This window comes from Natator depressus, chromosome 8 (assembly GCF_965152275.1).
Source record: "Natator depressus isolate rNatDep1 chromosome 8, rNatDep2.hap1, whole genome shotgun sequence".
Lineage (NCBI taxonomy): Eukaryota > Metazoa > Chordata > Testudines > Cheloniidae > Natator > Natator depressus.
The window spans coordinates 8159005-8180764 of record NC_134241.1 but is presented as its reverse complement, the minus strand read 5'-3'; the positions used below and the strand labels follow the sequence as shown (position 1 = coordinate 8180764).

Below are 21760 nucleotides of genomic sequence, written 5' to 3'. Positions count from 1 at the left end.
CCAGGATAGAGTCCCCCCATCATGTAAGTATGGCCTACGTTCTTTGTCCTAGATATATACATTTACATTAGCCGTATTAAAACACATATTGTTTGCTTGCGCCCAGTTTACCAAGTGATGAAGATCACTCTGAATTGTTATTTACCACTCCCCCAATTTTTGCATCATCTGCAAACTTCATCAGTGATTATTTTATGTTTTCTTTCATATCAATGATAAAAATGTTAAATAGTGTAAGGCAGAACTGATCCCTGTGGGAGCCCACAGGAAACACATCCGCTCCAGGACTCCCCCCCATTTACAATTACATTTTGAGACCTAGTTAGCCAGCATTTAATCCATTTAATGTGTCCCATGTTAATTTTATACTGTTCTAGTTTTTTAATCAAAATGTCATGTGGTACCAAGTCAAACACGTTCTAAAAGTCTAAGTACATTACATCAACACTATTTCTTTTATCAGCTAAGTTTGTAATCTCATAAAAAAAATATCAAATTAGTTTGACAGGATCTATTTTCCATTAGCTCATGTTGATTTGCATTAATTATATTACCCTCCTTTAATTCCTTATTAATTGAGCTGCTCTATTTTCTTGCCAGGGATCTATGTCAGTCTGACGACCCTATAATTATCCGGGTTATCCCATTTACCCTTTGTAAAAATAGGCACAACATTAGCTTTCTTCCAATCTTCTGGACTGCCCCAGTACTCCAAGATTTACTGAAAATCAGCATTAATGATCCAGTGAACTCTTAAGCCAGCTCTTTTAAAACTCTTGGAGGCAAGTTATCTGGACCTGCTGATCTAAAAATGTCTGACTATAGTAGCTTCTGCTTAACATCCGCCAGACCTACCAGCAGAATGGAAAGAATGTTATCACCATATGATAAGACTTTATCATCTGTTCTTTCCCAACTACAGAACAGAAATATGTATTGAACACTTCTGCCTTTTCTGCATTATTATTGATAATTCTACCATTTCCATCTATTGATGGAGCAATACCGCTGTGAGGATTCTTTCTGTTCCGAATATAGTTAAAAAACTCCTTTGTACTGTCCTTAACTCTGCTGGCCATAGATTTCCTCTTGTGTCCCTTTGCACTTCCCATATCAATTGTCTACAGATTCCTAACTTTTTATTTATATTCATTACTATCAACTTCCCCTTTCTTCTACTTGTTATATAGATTTTTCTTTATATATGCCTTCACTTCCACTCTAAACCAGGTCCTTTTTTTTTTTTTTTTAAACCAGCACAGCCTTCTTCCTCTGTTGTGGGATTGTGACTTTTTGGGCATCTAGCAAGGTGTTCTTAAATGATTCCCAATTATCATTCACATTTTTCTGATTAATTTCTTCCTCCCAGCTGATTTGATTCATAATTGTTCTCAGCTTTGTGAAATTGGTCCTATTAAAGCACCAAGATATATATATTACTGCTCTAGACTTTATTCTGTTTGCACATTAAAAATGTGATCCAGTCTTGATCACTTGTACCAAAGCTATCAATTTTTAGTTCTGTGATCGGTTCTTCTTTAACTGTTAGGACAAAGGTCTAATAAAGAATTTGCTATGTTGGTTGCAACACTATTTGACTCAGGAAATTGTCATCTAAAATGTTTAGAAATTCCAAGGATGTTTTAGCACTGGAAGCATGAGATCTCCAGGCATACGTCACTCAGATGGAAGTCCCCCATGATGACATAGCTTTTTTTCCAACACACTATTGATAGGTGCCTAAAAAGGTGGTCATCCTGTTCCCCAGTATGATTTGATAGTTTGCAGTAGCAGACACCAACTAACACACTGTCTTGTGCTTTATCTGTTAGGACATTGATCCATAAGTATTCAAGATAATTTTCTTCTGAGTTATCAGTGACTCGGAAACCGGTGTGCCATTTTTGACAGAGTGGCACTCCTCCTCCCCTTTTTCCTACTCGATCCTTCCTGACTAGATCATAACCATTGATTTTAACATTCCAACCATGCAAATCATCCCACCAACTAGATCAAATTTATGCTCATAAACGAGACATTCCAATTCTTCTTGTTTGTTACCCAAGTTCCTAGCATTTGTGTACAGGCAATTCAATAACTTCTTCTCTTCATCTCCTTTCATTCCTTGGTTAATTTTGTTTTCAACATCTCAATTTTGTGCTCATACCTTCCCTCTTTTTACCCTTCCTTTTTGCCATGAGTTTAACTCTCTCCTGACTATTCTAGCCAGCCTGTCCCTATGAATTGGTTCCCCTTCTACTGGAGTGAAGGCCTCCAAACTATACAGCACCCTCTTCCTATTGAAGGTGGATGGATGTTCCACAACACCAAAGTCTTCTACCCTACACTACCTACTTAGCCAGTGGTTCACTTCCAGAATCTTCTAACTTCTGTTTTCCTTCACTCCTGGGACAGAAGGATCTCAGAGACGATCGCTTGGACATCTGTCTTCTTCAGCACGCTTCTGAGTCCCCTAAAGTCATCTACTATGTGTGAGATATCCTGCAACGCGGCGTCATTAGTGCCAATATTAACTATCACAAATGAACCCCCGCCCATCTACTTCAGAAACCTACCCAATCTTGGAGTGACATCTCATGTCTTGGCTCCAAGAAGGCAGCTTCTCTTCAGTTGCCCAGGGTTCAAGCCCTGCTGGCTGCCTATCCACCCCCAGCTCAGAGTTTAATAAGCTGGTACTCCAAAGAAGCCTCGAGCCTCAACACTCATTCATTATACTAGCAATCAGTGTGTTAGCAGCACAACAATTTCATACAGGAGCTTCCTCTCCCACAGACAATGGAATTAGCTCCGTAGTTATTATTTCTAACTCTGCTTGAGGGCCTGGCATTTGCCCTGACAGTCACCACCATTTGCAGAAAGCAAAGAGAGACCAGCAGCACAATCATGGGTTTTTGGTTTGTTTTTTTTAAACATGGCTGGGCTCCAAGTAGCACATTTCCTGCAAACAAACCCACAGCTGAGAATATTCAAAACCAGCTGGAAACATCTTACTTGTGCTTGGATCACTTCACAGGGCCTCACATGTGGCTTTTCTTTCTCAAGCAATGACAGAAATATGACATGAGCATTAAGGATGCCTGTTTCATTCACAGCTCTTGGTTTGCCCATTGCTTTAATTTGATCATGCCTAGAGTTTTTAGCATGGTCACCACTTTACAGTCATTATCAAGGTCAGTAGACAAGATTTATACCCATTTCTGCCACCACCAAATGCTTGAAATGTTTGTCAGGCCTCTACTACAAGACCTCATTTAACAGACACACACCAGCTGTTATTCTGCCTAGTATCTCTGAACACAGAGGTTGATTTTGCAAAAGCTTACACATGATTAGCCTTTACTCACATGAGTACTTTCACTTACTTCAGTGGGACAACTCACAAGAGTAAGAGCTACTCTCAGGAGTAAAGGTTTGCAGAATAGGGCCCATTTTCTTTGTCAAACAGTACCAGTTGCCAAATACAACCCCTGCAATTTACAATATCAGCCAGGCAACATACAACTAAATGACCTATATATTTATTATCACCTTGCCTGTACTCAAACCATCAGTTAATGCCCAAATTGTACATGGGACCAGAGATTCTGACCTCACTTACACTGGAGTAAGCCAGGAAGAACTCCATTAACTTTTATTGGATTTTCATAGGTGTGAAACTGGGCTGAAATCATGGTCAGTTCCTAGGAAAGGAGAATTTAATTCCTTGAAATCCATTCTAACCCAACAGACCACAATGGAACATTTGTTTTTATATCCTGAAATTACGTATGGGTTGCTAAACAAGTTAATGCAGAAACAGCATTGTTAAGTCAAATTATCCTACCCATCCATCTGCTGGGGGAAAAAAAAGTGGTAAAAAATAAGAGCAACCCCAGAACACAGTCATGCTCATAATTATTAAATACAATGCTTGACAATTTTCACACTGATCAAGAACTGCTACCATGGAACAAAATAGCAAATAATACGTGCTAGCTACATTCTTAGATCCTGAGTTCCAGAATCCATTTTCCAAACAAAGGTATGGACTACAGGACATTTTTCATTGACAAAATGGAATAGTTGAGTCTTTCAGTGACCCAAGGTTCTTTTCTAACTGCACCAGACTAGCCAAGATATAGCAGGCCTTTGGCATCACTGCTGACCAACCTAATACTTGGTTGGTTAGACAATGGGAACGCGGAATATAAATAAATTATTCTGAATCTGATTACAGACTCTGGGAAACTAAAAGCTAAATAGCAAAAAGAGAGAGAATGCAGAGATTTGACCTGGGAACTGCTGCTCTTCAGGTTCTATAGTGGGCCTTTAGCAGCAGAAATCAACATTAAACATTGGCCGGCTGTACAAATACATTTTACTGTACTATTGTTTTTTTTTTAAAAAAGCATTTGGTCTCTCTTAGGCCATCTGTTAATAAATAATTCTTTACTTCATAGGGGTGTTGTGAGGATAAAATTAATTCCTGGGAGGTGAGCTGATATCATAGTGATGAGCCTATAAACAAAAACATTCCCCAAAACCTCAATTTAAGTAATGTTTTGCCCCTAAAACATAAATGCAAATATGAGCATGCATAACATGGCGTAGTTTAATACAATTTAGAATTTCACACGCCACTAACGCTAAGGAACTTAAAAGAAAAGAATGGTGAAAAGAGCAGAGAACTTCCCATATGTTTTCATTAATGGGTCATGCAAACATTTTATAGATTTCAGGACTGGGAAACTGTTATCATATAAAGAAATAACAGGCTTAATTTTCATGTTGTTATATTTAGCAACTTTGTACATTTAGTAACTTCCAACTCCAGCTGTAAGGTTTTTGCAAAAACACTTAAGAATATTCTGATCTATCATATTGTTTTAATTTAGTTCAGAGAATTTAAAGTGAATTCATCAATGAAGAATGAATTGAATTTTATTTTTAAGTCAGTTACTGATATGTTATATGGGCAGACTACCAATACTTAAGTAAAGATAATATTTAAATAAATATAGGCCTGATCCTGTTAAATGCTGTGTGCCCAAACGTTTCCTGTCATGCTTCCCCCTTACCAGTAATGGATTCTATCCGCGCCCCCCACCTCCATTATTGCGCGGTTGGGCTCAGCAGAGGAGCTTGGGCTGAAAGCAGAGCTAGGGGCAAAACTGGGGATGGGGAAGGAGCTGGGGCTAGAGGCAGAGCTGGCCTGTGAGCAAAGAGGGAATGAGGGCACAGCTGGGCTGGGGATCGAGGAGAGCTGTGGCTGGAGCTGGGCAGGGGGCGGAGTGGAACTGCGTCTGGGGACAGAGCTCAGCTGGGGGCAGAGTGGGACTGGGTGGTGCTCCCTCCTGGCCCCCAGTTTGGGCTGGCGCAGGCCCCACCGTGCACCCCCCTGACCCAAATGTTCCTCCATGCCGCCCCTTGCAAGCATACCCCACAGTCTGGAGACCACTGATATACAGACACTGTTTAACGGGCAAGACAGAATGTTTTTAGAAAAGTCAGCATCATAGATACATTTTCACTGCATGTATGAAAAGAATTAAGACAACACAGATCAGCATGTTAAAGAATGCTGTTTGAGCTATGAAAAGAGACATCTCTAAGACTATCCAAAAGCTTCATGTTAAAACTACTTCAAGATACATATTTTCTTATGCTAGCAAAGACATGCTTCATCAGCCACATCTGCAGTTAGCAAGAGTGACATCCAATGGCCTAACAACAGTTCCTGGAGACTTGCTCTTCATAAGGGCATAACCCTGCGTCTTATTCAAAAGTTGAATCGCAACTGAATAATCAATCCATCTCTCTCCAGAGAAGCAATGTGAATCAGCAGAGTGAAATTCAGAGACAATCAAAGACAAGAGAAAGACAGACGTATTTATCATACACATATGATGTAGGAAGGAGACAAAAAAAAATATGGTCACTGCTGCCTTACTGACTGCAAAATAAGAGAACAGTAATTAATCATCTGGGGCACACACTGAAAGGAAATATTGATTGGATTTGGAGGAACTTCAGTTTTCTAATGGAACAATTCCTTTGCAAAGGTAACTGGCATAGTTTCTTTAAATTAAAATGGCAACCAGCCAATTCTCAGCCAATTTATGTATCATTTCAGGCAGTCCCAAGAATTACAAAACAAATGTGCATTTTGTTTTTTAAAAGTAATTTGAATGCTATAGTAAACCAATAGCACTGACAGTCTGATGAACTATGATGGAAGAGCTTTCCTCTGAAATATAATCTTTGAAACCTACAAGAACCATCATCTAACTTTTTATAACTTTATTTACTGTACATTTTACTTTTCCATCTTTTGTTTAGTTAAATCTAAATTGCCATATGTTTCTTCCCCTCAACATTTATTGAAGTTTGGAGAACATGGCCCCCAAAACCAAACATGGGTGGAGTGGCTATCTAATGCACCATATGGGCTGAGGGACGAAAATGCCCCCAGCCCCTACAGCTATGTCAGCATAGGGCCCCAAAATCCCAACACTTCCCCACCACAATGTAACAGGATATTAGCAGATGGGATTGGGAATGAGCCTTGCTCTCGTGGAGTTTCTGCACTGGGTTAGAGGAGGGCAGGTATCGCAGCCATTCGCACATAGACACTGGTGGTTGATCCTGAACTTGAACCAAACAGGCCCACCTGCTAACCTCAAGGTTTATCTCTTTTCCAGAACATTTATGAATAAATTGAACAGCATAGATCTCAGTACAGATCCTTGGAGGACCCCACTATTTATCTCTCTCCATTGTTTCCTATCTTTTTATCAATTACTGATCCATAAGAGGGCCTTCCCTCTTAACCTATGACTGCTTACTTTGCTTAAGAGCCTTTGGTGAGGGAACTCGTCAAAGACTTTCTGAAAGTCCAAATATACTATATCAACTGGATCACCCTTGTCCATATTTATTGACTCCCTCAAAGAATTCTGATAGATTGGTGAGGCATAATCTCCCTGTACAAAAGCCATGTTGACTCTTCCTCAACATGGCATATTTATTATGTGTCTGATAATTCTGTTCTTTACTGTAGTTTCAACCAATTTGCCTGGTACTGAAGTTAGCCTCACCAGCCTGCAATTGCCAGGATTGCCTCTGGAGCCTTTTTTAAAAATATGCATTACATTAGCTACCCTCCACATATCTGGTACAGAGGCTGATTTAAGTGACAGGGTACATACAAGTGTTAGAAGTTCTACAATTTCATATTTGAGTTCCCTCAGAAGTCTTGGGTGACTTGTTAGCCCAGCTCCTTAAATTTGCTTACAGTAACAGCCTTCTGAATTGATGGGCAATTGGAAAGGAAATTCATCAATTAAACAAGCTAAAATAATTAAAGAAATGATCACAGTTCGCTTTAACAAGCACACCAATCAAATTGAAAAGTCATTATAATTTTCCGGAGAAAGTCTTGCTCTCATGGTTACTGATCTAACTTCCTCATTATGTTCGGTGGATTGGCTCACTTTAGTTTGTGAATCCCATTGGAAAGGTTTGCTCCTTTTAATTATATAGGAATTGTGAAACAATCCAGGGATTTGTTTTGGAGAAGGGTGCAGTATAAATGTACTGTATAGCTATTAATAATTATGATATTTTATTGTGCCTATGAACCTGCACATCTGCTACTATCTTCAGTTCCTCCACTATTATGCCAGAAACAGGTCCCAGATGGGAAGCTTCACTGCTTCACACATAACCAGGGAGACTACATGCACAGAGTAGGAAAGGTATTGCACACACATCAAACTCATAGACAAAATGATCACATTTATGGGGGTACCCAAACTACCACACCTCTGGAGTCTGGAATCAGAAAGGATGGCTAAACTTCTATGTGCTAGCATGAGTCTATCCCTCATGCATATCAAGTGGATGGGTTTTTTGTTGTTTTAAAACATACTGTCCAAGTGGACAGTAGGCACCACTGCAGGATATGGAGTCTGGTCAGGTAGAGCTATGTGTTTGCCCGTGGACATGTCTGAAATGGAATGAATGTGCCTGCCTCTCAGAATGCCTCCGCAGGCTTTGAGTTTGTAGGTAAGGACTCTGTGTTCAGGGACCCAGTATCTGACTGTTTATGAGTCACAGAACTTCAGGAAGCTAAGACTTTGTAGGCCGGGCCAAGTGCTCAGCATATGCTCATGGTGGGATCTGAGTGTCTCAACAGGCTTTGGAAATTCCAAGGATCGAGTCTATAGTTAGGGCAAGAATGATTTCATAGAATCACAGAATCATAGAATATCAGGGTTGGAAGGGACCTCAGGAGGTCATCTAGTCCAACCCCCGGCTCAAAGCAGGACCAATCCCCAATCAAATCATCCCAGCCAAGACTTTGTCAAGCCTGACCTTAAAAACTTCCAAGGAAGGAGATTCTACCACCTCCCTAGGTAACGCATTCCAGTGTTTCACCACCCTCCTAGTGAAAAAGTTTTTCCTAATATCCAACCTAAACCTCCCCCACTGCAACTTGAGACCATTACTCCTTGTCCTGTCCTCTTCTACCACTGAGAATAGTCTAGAACCATCCTCTCTGGAACCACCTCTCAGGTAGTTGAAAGCAGCTATCAAATCCCCCCTCATTCTTCTCTTCCGCAGACTAAACAATCCCAGTTCCCTCAGACTCTCCTCATAAGTCATGTGTTCCAGACCCCTAATCATTTTTGTTGCCCTTCGCTGGACTCTCTCCAATTTATCCACATCCTTCTTGTAGTGTGGGGCCCAAAACTGGACACAGTACTCCAAATGAGGCCTCACCAATGTCGAATAGAGGGGAACAATCACGTCCCTCGATCTGCTCGCTATGCCCCTACTTATACATCCCAAAATGCCATTGGCCTTCTTGGCAACAAGGGCACACTGCTGACTCATATCCAGCTTCTCGTCCACTGTAACCCCTAGGTCCTTTTCCGCAGAACTGCTGCCTAGCCATTCGGTCCCTAGTCTGTAGCTGTGCATTGGGTTCTTCCGTCCTAAGTGCAGGACCCTGCACTTATCCTTATTGAACCTCATCAGGTTTCTTTTGGCCCAATCCTCCAATTTGTCTAGGTCCCTCTGTATCCTATCTCTGCCCTCCAGCGTATCTACCACTCCTCCCAGTTTAGTATCATCCGCAAATTTGCTGAGAGTGCAATCCACACCATCCTCCAGATCATTTATGAAGATATTAAACAAAAGAGGCCCCAGGACCGACCCCTGGGGCACTCCACTTGACACCGGCTACCAACTAGACATGGAGCCATTGATCACTACCCGTTGAGCCCGACAATCTAGCCAACTTTCTACCCACCTTATAGTACATTCATCCAGCCCATACTTCCTTAACTTGCTGACAAGAATACTGTGGGAGACCGTGTCAAAAGCTTTGCTAAAGTCAAGAAACAATACATCCACTGCTTTCTCTTCATCCACAGAATCAGTAATCTCATCATAGAAGGGGATTAGATTAGTCAGGCATGACCTTCCCTTGGTGAATCCATGCTGACTGTTCCTGATCACTTTCCTCTCGTGTAAGTGCTTCAGGATTGATTCCTTGAGGACCTGCTCCATGATTTTTCCGGGGACTGAGGTGAGGCTGACTGGCCTGTAGTTCCCAGGATCCTCCTTCTTCCCTTTTTTAAAGATTGGCACTACATTAGCCTTTTTCCAGTCATCTGGGACTTCCCCCATTCGCCACGACTTTTCAAAGATAATGGCCAATGGCTCTGCAATCACATCCGCCAATTCCTTTAGCACTCTCGGATGCAACTCGTCCGGCCCCATGGACTTGTCTGTTTCAAAGTGGTTCTAGTTAATTAAATTGCAGGCTTGTCCTATAATAAACTGTTCCTTGTTAAAGAAATCCTTCATCTGCATAATAAATGAATCTATCAATTAAAATGGAGTCTCTGCCTCTCCATCAAGCAATATCAAAAGTCACTTGAAACTTGAACAATTGTGGTGTATTTAGCCCATGATTTAAAGAATGAAAATGCACATGTTAAGGAAAACTTCAGTAGAATTATTTCCTTTCAATTGATCACACGCACAATAAGAATGGACATGATGATTTAACTGGACACATTCTATAAAAATGTTTCTTTTTTATGGGGCTGATCTTCAGACTGGCTTTAACCAGAATCCACTTTTGCACATTCAAAATTAAATTCTTGCATTTTTTAGACATGATCTCAACTTTAATTAAAATAATCATTTCTTTATTTCACATGTAGAGAACATTTGAACAAAATATCACAATAAATCAAAGTCAGAAAAATAATATTCTACGCATGATATAATGGGCACACTTAAGTTTTACTACGGAGAAAGTTTTTACCATTCTCTAGCAGTATTTCCTATCTATATAATGAGGACCTCTACTAGAAATAGTAGAATCTTTCAAAACAATAAGTTTTAAAGATGCCTACTATATTGCAATGTAGTGGGCATCTAGTAACTAGAAGACAAATTATTATATCCACTTACGTATTAAGAATATAATCAGCAGAAAATACAGGGTATATTCCTGCCGGAGAGTTTAACAACTTACCTGAAACACACAAACTAGCATATGAAAATGTTTCTGCCTCTTTCTAAAAGAATTATCCAGATTTTGGTCAAAATATAACTACTCCTACAGTACTAATGTGCTGTTTGAACTCTGAAGACCATTACTTGTCTAAAGCATAAGTGGTTTATTTTTCCAGTATATTAATAAACAGAGTTGTGTGAGAAAGGCAAGAGTGGGTGGATACATCATACCCTTAGACTATTATTGTCACTGTACCAAAAACAGATAATCCTGCCAAAATCAGTGATTTAAGCTGTCAGAAACTACTATTTACTTTCCCCCTTCTATTGGATAGTGTTTTGTTTAAACTCAGAGGAAAATCTGAAATAGTTTGAATCAGAACACATATTTGCCATTTTTTTCACATCTGTTCTCTCCCAGCACATTCCATTTATTAAAAAACATGTCTGCAGAACCTTTGTATATAAAGAAGAATACCCTGGTGTCCCCAGTGTTTAGGAGGTTGATTTTTTGAACAGCTGGAATAAAGTCCCTATTTCCCTTGCTATAAGATAAAAGAAAAAGAAAGAAGTACAGACACAAAATGTAAGAAAAACACTTCTCTCAAGTTCACCTTACAGTATCTGGTAATGTAAAATTCACTACAACTAATGCCAAGGTGGAGCAAATGTGACATCATCCTATTATACCCTATGGAAACAGGATATCATTCCCTCAGCCAGACACTGGCTCTTCCTACGACCTCTAGTTGCATCCTGGGGAAAGCCCAGCCAGCCCAGCCATCCCGCCTATCATCCTTCCCTGTGATGTGCTCAGTGGATAGCCAGCTGAACCCAGTTCTATAGTTACTCCATCATTTCAAATGGGAAATGGAGTCTCCAGATGCAAGACTGAACTGGAACAATGATACCCAGAAAGCCAGAGAAGAGAGGTCAGCTAGTATTTTCCTTTGAATACTAAGCCATTGTTTTCTTTAAACATTTGTTGAAACACTGACAAGACCGGAGCATAAATAACAGCTGCTTTCAAGCAGTTTTCACTTATGAATACCAACCTGCCAGTGGTAGAAGTTGCATATTTTCAGTAGGGATGGGAAAACCAGACTGAATGGAAAAAAATTAGAAGACTTAAAATTAGATCCAGTTTAAAAAAAAAAAAGGAATTTCATGAAAATTTTCTTGACATTGTTCCTCCTTTCTTCAAAATGTCAAAACATTGAAAATATTCAACCAACTGGTGAAAACATGGGGTGAGAGTTGGGAGGGAATTTTGCAAAACTTTCATCAAAATTTTCTGTGATTTTTCTTTTAAATTTTCATTGAAATTTTGAAATTTGAAGAATTTCAATCATCTCTACTTAAAATGGTCATCCCTTCCCCAAGCAGAGGTCTGCATTAGTTCAAATAAACTCACAGTCCTAAGTCCATCAGGATCAGAGACTCTCTCTTTATCACCCTCTTCATTAAGCATGCTTCCTAACTCTTAATTACAGTTTGTTTACCTTCCTATTATTAAAAATAACAACAATTTGTACTGTGGTAGCTCCTGGTACCCCCGTGTTCTAGGTGCTGTATAAACACAGAACTGTAGTGTACTTACATATAGTCCCAGGTTGAACTATAATGTTGCAACATAATTGTCATTTTGGCTTTGTAATTGCTCTATTATGCCTACCAGACTGCTACAATGGGGTTATTTTCAGGCCACTCTATGAGAGAAAGGCATACATTAGGTCTCTACATTTTACTGAGGTGTTTTGAGATACTGCTGTCAAGAGTCTTCCTCTAGCAGGTACAGCATGCCAATATTTGAGTTGAGCTATCAAAACTGAAATATGATTTGTGCTTTTTTGTGTATCAAACTCCTACTCCTGAGGAATATTTACCATCTAAAAACAAAAATACTGCCATAAGGTGTGAATAAAATTAAATCTCTTTTGTTTAAAAGGAAATGGCCTGGCAGAGATATTTTCCAATATTAAAAAATGGCATAACCATGTATTAATATAACAAATTCCATCGTGTGACTCTGGGAGGAGGGGCCCTAGGCAGATGCCAATTGCCTTAGTCCAGCTCTGTCCATGGGTGTATCTGAATCCCACTGAAAGTGAGCCAGCTCAAGGAGTCCAGCAGAGCACAGCTGTACAGTCTACTTTGATTGGCATCTCATTTTGATGTCTCAAGTGGGCGAATCTTAGGAGACTGCTACTACGTTTTGTTTTCAATACAAGCCCTGTGTAACTTACATCACCATACGTTCCGAATATGGCCTGAAGGAGAAGAGATCCTTTTTTATAATTCTACAGCCTGGTCTCTGTGAATGGGTAGCATTCTAACTGGTTTATGTGCTTCATTTCTGCCACTGAAATGGCAGGAATTTACAAATGTATCACGATTTTATATTTGTCTTTAGAAGTTGGTACTGAAGGGCCATGTAATTACAGGGACACTGAGAACCATGGGAAAAAAAGCTTTCTGCTGATGGCAATCACACCACCTAGTACTGTATGTAATAACAGAACTGCAACAAACTAACACTAAAGTATTAGGTTGCTCTTAAATTATTAGTAATAAATTAATCTACTACACTGTACAACAGAGTTGGGCCCAAAATGTGGCTGCTTTTTGCTTTACCACCCAAACAATCCAGTCAATAGCAGTATTAATATTAGTTGTGAAAACATCCCCTTACAAGATTTGTATCCACTGCTCACTCAGCTAAAAAGGCACCTGGCAAAAGCAGTTACCATACATGTAGGTGATACTATGAGTAAAATTATTTTCTATACAAGACTGCTTATGTCAGACAGTGCAGACTCCTTGGCAGCTTCGAGACTCCTTTTAATACAGCTCTTTCCACAACATATTGAGTAAAATTCTACCATCAAACACGGAAACTTCAATGGGAGTTTGTGTTGTGACACAACTTCTTATTCCTCTGGGGTGAAATTAATTACCCCCAATGGCACCCCCATCTCCCATGAAGAGGGTGCTGGCACAAAGCCCATACACCACTGCCCCCAATGCAGCCTTCCAAGGTGGCCTGTGCAGAGCCAGTGTGGACAATGTTTCCCGCACATTTGAAAGGTGTACAGGAACCACCACATTGCTGCTCCACCTGTGATGCCCCGGGGTTGCTCTTACATAGGGCTTAACTGTGGCTTGTAATGGCCAGCTTCACCATGGGTGAATGACCAATCTGATCTGTACATTAAAAGGGGAAAAGATTTGCCACTCTGGCAAGTGTTTAAGGCTGTTGCAAGGCTTGTTTAATCCAGCCCAACCTTCCCCCACCCTTCCACATATAAAGAGCAGAAAAGGTATTTCCACTCTCAAGGACAAACAGCCAGAGGTAGCCAGATCATAGAGGCTGCTTACTAGATACATGCTTTTAGCTATGCTTTAGACACCAGTTGTCATTAACATCTCAGCCTTGCCTTTATACTGGATATCTCTGTTCTCAGTGGGAAGTGGCTTCTTGACAGCTGCTCTGCGATATACCACATGTGTCCTGCCTCCATCTTCCTCCTGACTGCCCTTCTCCTGAGGTTCAATGAAGAACTCGTCCTTGTCTGTGCGAATCATGCCAGCCTAGGAATGACAGGACAGAGATGGAACATTTTAAGTTACTATGCATACAGCAGATATTGTGAGTAAACAGTTACAATATGCTTAAGCACACTTTAGCACTCTCCAGAGAGCAGTTAGAGTGCAGGGAGTAAGCAAAATTAATTCTTTATTAGAGCAAAATGTAGCATTAATGCCTCAACTTGACAAGGAAGGACAAAGGTAAAACACCAGACCAAAGGGATTTCTACTAGAATCTAATTAGCAAGGGTTGGGACTAAAATATATGTGTGGAAATGGACTCTCAATTAGAAATTAACTACAAAGAAACAGGTAATATGACCATAGTGATTTGTCAGCCACAAATTGCTCCAGTGTTGTACGAATACCCATGCCTGCTAAATACAGAATCAATTCAGCATCACAAGCTGTCCCAGATGTATGATTCTATGGTGCTTGATCAGACCTTTCTATTCAGAGACAAGACGGAGAAGTGCTAAGCCTGGTTAGCTGGCAAATAAGCTTTGTAAATTTTTCTCCTGCATTAATGCATCATGTAAAGATGACACAAAGGACTGTACTGGCACAAACTCTCTTAGCCAGTTAGCAAAAAATCATTAAAATATAATTTTCTGTAATAACTTTCTAAGGGATAAAAGCTTAAAAATCCAAACCAGGACAAATATACTGGTATGAAAAACTGAAAACCTTACTTGTCCAATGAAGCACAAAAGAAAAGCCTGACACAACTTTTCTCAGCATGTCCACTGCTAACTAGAGTAGTATGAAAGTCATTAAGATAGATTGTTCTCTATGGTAGTAAAAAACAATCTTTCCAACATTTTTATTTGGATGGAAAAATATCTAGCCTTTCACCGCAAATGTCTGTGTAATGTTATAGTACTGCTCTGCTGAGGAAGGTTAAGATAGTCAACAATTGGCTCGCATTGATTTTCCTGACAAGATGGGTACATATGTGTTTGCACATCTACGTTTGAGAACTTCAGCTAAAGAACTCTAGTTTTGTAAACACTTGACTATGACGACATGAAACACGGCAGAAGAAATTCTTAATAGTACTGAATAGGGGAACATCACCAAACGTAGCCTTTTGGAAGCTGCCTACTTCACCTATTAATAACTCCCTTTTCTTTATTGTGCTAATCAGTGACACTAGAGAGTCAACCACCATTAAGCACAGTACCCCATCCAGTCACTAGGCTTATGGCATGTTCAAATGAGTGTGTCTGCATATTTATACCACACATTATCATGGTATCTAAGCACCTAGGAGTCCTAATTTGTAGGCCATAGCACTCCCAAGAGAACCAAAAAGGGACCCAATTTCTGGCCCCTTTGAAGTCAACGTCCAAACTACCATTGTTGTCATTTGGACGCTCCACATACCCCAATAGTAAAATTTTAATACAGTGCAAGTGCACAGAAATACTTTTGCAAGACAACAGTAAACAACTTTTGCTGCTGCTATAAATACAGCATGCTCCTTGATTCCCTCCTTGGGAAAATGTCAGGTTCATTTGTCATGTCTTAAATTACATGAGGCAAGACTTCCAGTCCTAAATTGTATTTATTCTGATATATATAGTGTATACAAAAACAGATTAAAGGGGAAGGATTAAAGAAACAAAATTATATTCAAGCAGTTCAGGTTGCTACTCTGTTCCCTATACAGCGAGCAAACTGAATTTGAAATCCTGTCCCGATTCCTTTTATCTAATTTAGATTCTACATCAGACACAAGGAACGTGAAACAGGCTCAGCAGCCAAGCAAGCTAAGACAACCAAGAAAACAAATGCTAAACTGGACAGAAAGCAATTGATCTGGTTCCTGTAAACAGGAATGTGTACATAGAAACTTTAGAATTAATGTTCTGTTGCTTTATATCTTTTTTTAAAAGTATACATATACCCAAAGCTAAATTTTCAAAACTTTGCATGAAATATGCACTACAATAGATCAAGAAAGGAGCAAAAATTTGCATGCTCAGACAGAAGCATAGACTATGATGAGCATGTCATATTTAAACCCAGTACAAATATACACATAGCTTAACTGATATATGATATAGGCATGCAGTTGCCATTTACAATTAACATATAAGTGGGCAAATATAAAAAGTATGCATTTCTAGATGAATTAAACTCACCAAGAATAAAGAAATTCATGGTGGATCTTAATAATTCACGGAGGGTTTAATAGGCAAAGACACATCATGATGCTAGGAAAAATGATGCTGTTGTACTGAAGTCAGCATGACGAACTAAAGGCAACTTAAATTGGGGTTTAAGCTTTCTAACCAAATGAATAAGAATTAGAAAATACTTGCAATCAATAATCAAACAGATCTTCCAAAAACAAAGATCTGAAAAACATACTTCCTCCCAGGGCATTCATCCTCTTTGAAAAAGAAAAAGGAATTTGTTCAGGTTGAATGAAGCACCACAGCTGCTTGAGAAAATGAAGACACTACCCTGGGCAGGCTAAACATAAGACCAGACAACAAAAAAGATACCCTAGCATGCTGGGAAGTTTCAGGGAATCCTGAATAAACTGGCCGTGACACTACACTATAAGGGGCTGGGGCACAGAAAGGCCCTCTACAGAGATGTCTTTTCTTCTAGGACAAATAACCACGGTTTAGATCCCGCTCAAGATCAGGGGGGTTAAGCTAGGCTTTGTAGTTCAGGTTTGAGGTTGTCTCTAGAGATGAACAAAAAATGGATCCGTCCCCCAGAAAAGTTCAACTAAAAATTTGTTTTTTCCTAAATTTGCAGTGGAAAATTTCAATTTTAGGGCAGAAATCTGATAAATATTTCAGTTTGGAAATTCTGGCATAGTGCCTTGTGCTCCCATTTTCCACTGTAGACACCCTGGTCAGACTACATTTCTCCTGATGCATCTTGGTCTCCCCTCTTGGAGTGGAAAGCAGTGCATGATGAGAGTCCTGCCTATGGAAGAGACTGGAGACATGAGGCACCGTTTTCAAACTAAAATATTTTGGTGTTTGGGCCTTCTGTTTGTCAAAAAGAAAATGGAAATGTTTCCATGGAAAGCATTCACATATTCAAAACCGTGCATGTATTTGTGTGTCTTCGCTTGTATACCAGTTTACCACAATTGTGAGTACAACAATCATAACTGTGTGTACAGGGCCAGATTCACCAGTACACTGTAGCTGCTTTGTGTCCAGAGATGTAAACTCAGGTTAGTGGTCTCCTGACTTTGCACTGCTCTGGTGAGCTAAGCCAGGTTTATGGCTGCTTTGCATCGCTGAACATCATAGCATAAACAAATGCATTTGTACCCATCTATCTGTTTGTGTGTGTAACTGCAGTAAACTGCACACAGATATGGTAAAGTACAGCAAATGTGCTGCCACTCATAGGGAAATAATCAACATGAATAGTAGCTATTATTTTTCTTTATTTACGTACTAGATACTTTCCAAACAGGAAAGAAGGCATAATCCCAGTCCTGAGGAGTTCACAGTCTAAGTGATAAAGAAGGTCACATGTAGAGCTGAGCCCAATACTGCACCCAAACCTATTCTGGGGAAGTTCAAATCCACACTTTACAATCCATGCCTCTCTATGTAAGAAGCTGAACTGAAATGTCAAATCTGCAGCCACCATACTCCAAACATGGGGAAAATATGGAATCAGATCCTGTTCCAGATCTGAGCTTTACCACGCAGGCTATCACTAGCTATACATGCAGACCTCTGAGGAAAGATGCTAACACAGGCCTAGAAGAAAGGTGTGGTTTAAGTGTCTAGAGCAGAGGACTGGGTATCAGGAAGTTCTAAGGACTGCTGCCTGGTACCTCTGAGTGAGTCATTTAACCTCTGCACCTCATTTGCCCATCTGTAGAATAGGGATAATACTCACCTCTCTCATAGGGGAGTTATGAGGGATGATTAGATGATGTTTGTCAAATGCTTTGAAATTGAAAAGCTCACCATAATTGCTAAGTATTTTTATTATTATTTCTACCCAGGAAATCAGGAAAAAATAGTTCTTGCTATGGTACATCTATGGATACAAGCTCAACATCATGAGGTTTTATGACCCAGCAAATAGTGTAATATGTGCAACTCAAAAGAACTCCAAGTCCAAGGCAGAAGAGGTGTTCGCATGAGCATGAACATGTCATTTACATGACAAGTTCTTTTCTTCACTGCTGCCATATCCCACACTAGTGACAACACTGTTTGTGCCAAGAAAATAAATGTCTGAAGATTTCAAAGTTTAACCATCATTCCTATCATCATAAAGTTACAGTCATTTCCTGGAGAGTATTTCTAGATGGCAAAAACTGAAAGATCAAATTCTTTGGACCAAATTCTGCTTTCAGTTCCACAAAGGTTAGTCCAAAGGGAATTCAAGAACTCACTGAAGATCATCTGGATTTACCCCAGTGGAAAGTAAAGCAGAATTGGGCCCATTCACTATTAAGTTACCGATTTTTGGAGCAGAGGAAGGGCGATTGCTTCAAGAGAACTAGAAGTTCAAACGTAGCTGCAAAAAGCAGTCTCTTTTGTATTCTGTTCTAGTTTTTTATTTTTAGTCAATGCCCAGGACTCTTGCATATTTATTAGTCACCTATAAACAATGCCTCCAGTTTACTATGGTTCTCGAGCCACAGTAAATGCTGTGTAATTCAGGACCAGACATGGAATTCAGTGCCAGCCATAGAACTGACTTGAAAATCTGGAAGAAATGCTGAGCTGACTCTTCCCTCTCCCCGTTCCCCTTTTGTTTTGGGGTGCTTATACTGGGGGAAGGATATTACTAAATCATCCCTGCCAGGAGTGCCTTATCCTGTAGCTTGTAAAAAATACAATGAAGAGAAAAAGTATTTGCCTTTGGGATGCACCAAAGTATCTAATAGCCCATAGTCTCCAAATATTTCCCCAGGCCCTCCTTCCAAAGGCTTTATACCCTGACCACAAATTACTCAAGTCAAGCACCTCTTAGAGCTCATTAACATGCATTAAGAAGTGAAGCAGAAGAAGATGCTTAATCATAAGGAAGATGCAGTTAAGAGAACAAACCTCAGGTTAGCAAGAAAGTTATTTGGGAGTCTAAGTCACATAGGGGGCACTTCAGAAAGAAAGCATGGAGAATGCTATCCCATCCCATTCAGGAAAAGGAGACACTGGCGGGTCACTGATGAGCCTATTAAGCCATGTGGAAGTTGGAAGGTATGGAAGCCTGCCAAGCCTGGTAAAAGGGGTGTGTGCAGTGCACCTCCTAACTCTGGCCAGAGGGATCTGACATGACATTTTAAGGACTGCAGGAGCTGAGTGTTCACCATTCTACTAACATCATGTGCTCCCTTCTCCACTGTGCTGCCTCTGCTTTGTCCACTGTCCCTGCTAAGCTCCATGTTCTCTCCCTGCCCCTGCGACAGGAGCTGTCACAGTTTATTCTCTCCCCCACACAACAGGGAGACCAGAAGTGACAACTCCCTCTTAGACTGCTCCAGGGACAGCACAGCAGTGCATTGGCCCTTACTATAGGCTAGATCACAAATTGATGAGCTATCCCAAAGTTAGCACCTGATCAACAAAAAGTTTGTCATGGACACTAAAAATTACATTTAACATGGCCCAGCAAACTAAGTGTGATCTCCCTCCTGCATGTTTTCCCCCTCATATTTTGGTTATAAAACTGCAGGAAAAGTTAGAAGGCTGTTTGGAGTCTGTGGAATACATTTTGGATTATCCTAAACCAGATTTCTTGTCTAATTTAATTCACATGTGGTAGAAAAATCCCAACCTAGAAATTTTGAGGATGATATGCCTTTGCTGGATTGTAGATGGGGCAAGATTGGGGTTAAAACAGAAACTGAGTTGCCACTTTAAAGGGACGACAACACACAAAACCCTCCCATCACTTCTCTGAATCTTTTGCCCCTACTACAGTTGTAGCTAATACCTAAGATTGCTAAAAATATGAGGAAGTGAGTAAAAACAATGTTCTGTTTTTCCATTTACTCACTTAGGAGGAACATTCCAAAAGGCGTAACTGGCAGTCAGGTGTCTAACCCCCACTGACAGTCAATGTAATTTCACCATAGAAGGGCTTTGTGAATTATTAGTGAGTGAACTAGTGATTGCCTTAAAACAACAAAAGTAGCTAAGCAAGTAAACAAACAGATCTAGTTTCCCACTACATGGTAGGAAAGAAAAAAGGAAGGCGGCAGCAGTGTCCAATGCATTTAGCACAGAACTGAGAACCAGGAAACGAGCTTCCGACTCTGACCTCTCAGCCACATTTAGTATAGCTGCTGCACCCAACAGGCCCATTGTGTCCCAGGTGACATTCACACCACGAAACGTTTCTGTCACCACTCCCTCACTTTTTCTGTAAGGGAAATTCCATTGGTTCTCTGTGACCCTTGCACCTTGGTGGAACCTCCTGCCCTTCCATCACTTGGGACCTGTGCCAGGGTTTCCAACAGTATTGTAGAGCTCAGTTCAAAATATGTCTCTCTTCTAGTCCCCTCAACTACCACCTCTTCCTCTCCTATTTACAAGGCATTACTCCAGGTTTCACAGCTTTAGCTCCTGTAGCTAATTAAACGTCTTCTGTAGCTCTGTGCTCAGTGAGTGACTTAATTGTCTGCTTGTTCACATTGACATCACAGCTTCATGTCCTAGGCTGTACTGAAGTAAACTCACTAACTACTGCTGCTTCTACTCTTTCAAGGCTCCAGACTTTGGACCCGTCCTGTAGCTTCAAGTTTAATTAATGATCACTTTTTTCCTCATTAGCATGGGTTTATAGAATTACTTATTCCACACAAGGACAGATTTACCTCCCAATAGCCAAGGAAAGGAAGAATACGATTAAATGTGCATTACCTACAAATTAATATTTTAAGAAATAAATCCAAGTTTTTGATTAGTCAGTCAATTAATAAAACAGTAGCTTACAAGAAATCAGAATGCTTTGGAAGCTCCTAGAGACAACAATTCTGCTGTGTAAAGACAGCAGTCCTCCATCCTTGTGGAATATTTGATTACATTCAAGCAAAAAGGCAACCAACACCATGGGGGTATACATGAGCTGCACACTAACAAATCCAAAAAATTATCCTAAATTTCAGTTACATGTGTCAATTTGATAACTAACAGGTGATAAATACTTAAAATGACTACACTGTATTACCTTCTGATTTGTACTGATCAATTAAATCACAGAAGCAAAGAACCCTACAAGTTTGCATTTCATTGTTTAGCTTCAAAGAGATTTGCTAAGCAATTCAAAATGGGAAACGGTTGTATTTACACAGGAGCAAGGTGGCTAGGCAAGGTCTTAGTCAAGCACATGGAAGTCAAATGCATTCTGGGCACAGACATCTCATAAAATATAATAATAAAACTTGGCACTGATCTAGCACTTTTCAGTAGAGAATCTCAACTTTACAAATTTTAATTTTTATTTATAGGTTTTTCTATGGGTCTTATCACCATGGAATATAGGCCTCTCACAATCAGTGGATTTATCTCCACAACGTCTAAGTGAGGCAGAGAAATATTATCCCATTTTCACTGAAGGGGAACTGAGGCACAGAAAAAATAAATGACTTGTCCCACATCTCACAGGAAATATGTAGCAGAACCAGGAA

General features: G+C 40.0%; 1 protein-coding gene across 2 annotated transcripts in view; it reads right to left on the bottom strand.

Annotated features, from left to right (window-relative positions):
- The window catches only part of ADAMTS2 (ADAM metallopeptidase with thrombospondin type 1 motif 2), a 264054-nt gene that overhangs the window by 156069 nt on the left and 86225 nt on the right, over positions 1-21760 (bottom strand). For both annotated transcript variants that reach the window (XM_074960336.1, XM_074960335.1), the window contains exon 3: positions 13974-14127. In XM_074960336.1, the coding sequence (XP_074816437.1) occupies positions 13974-14127 (154 nt within the window). The remainder of the gene's footprint in view (positions 1-13973; positions 14128-21760) is intronic.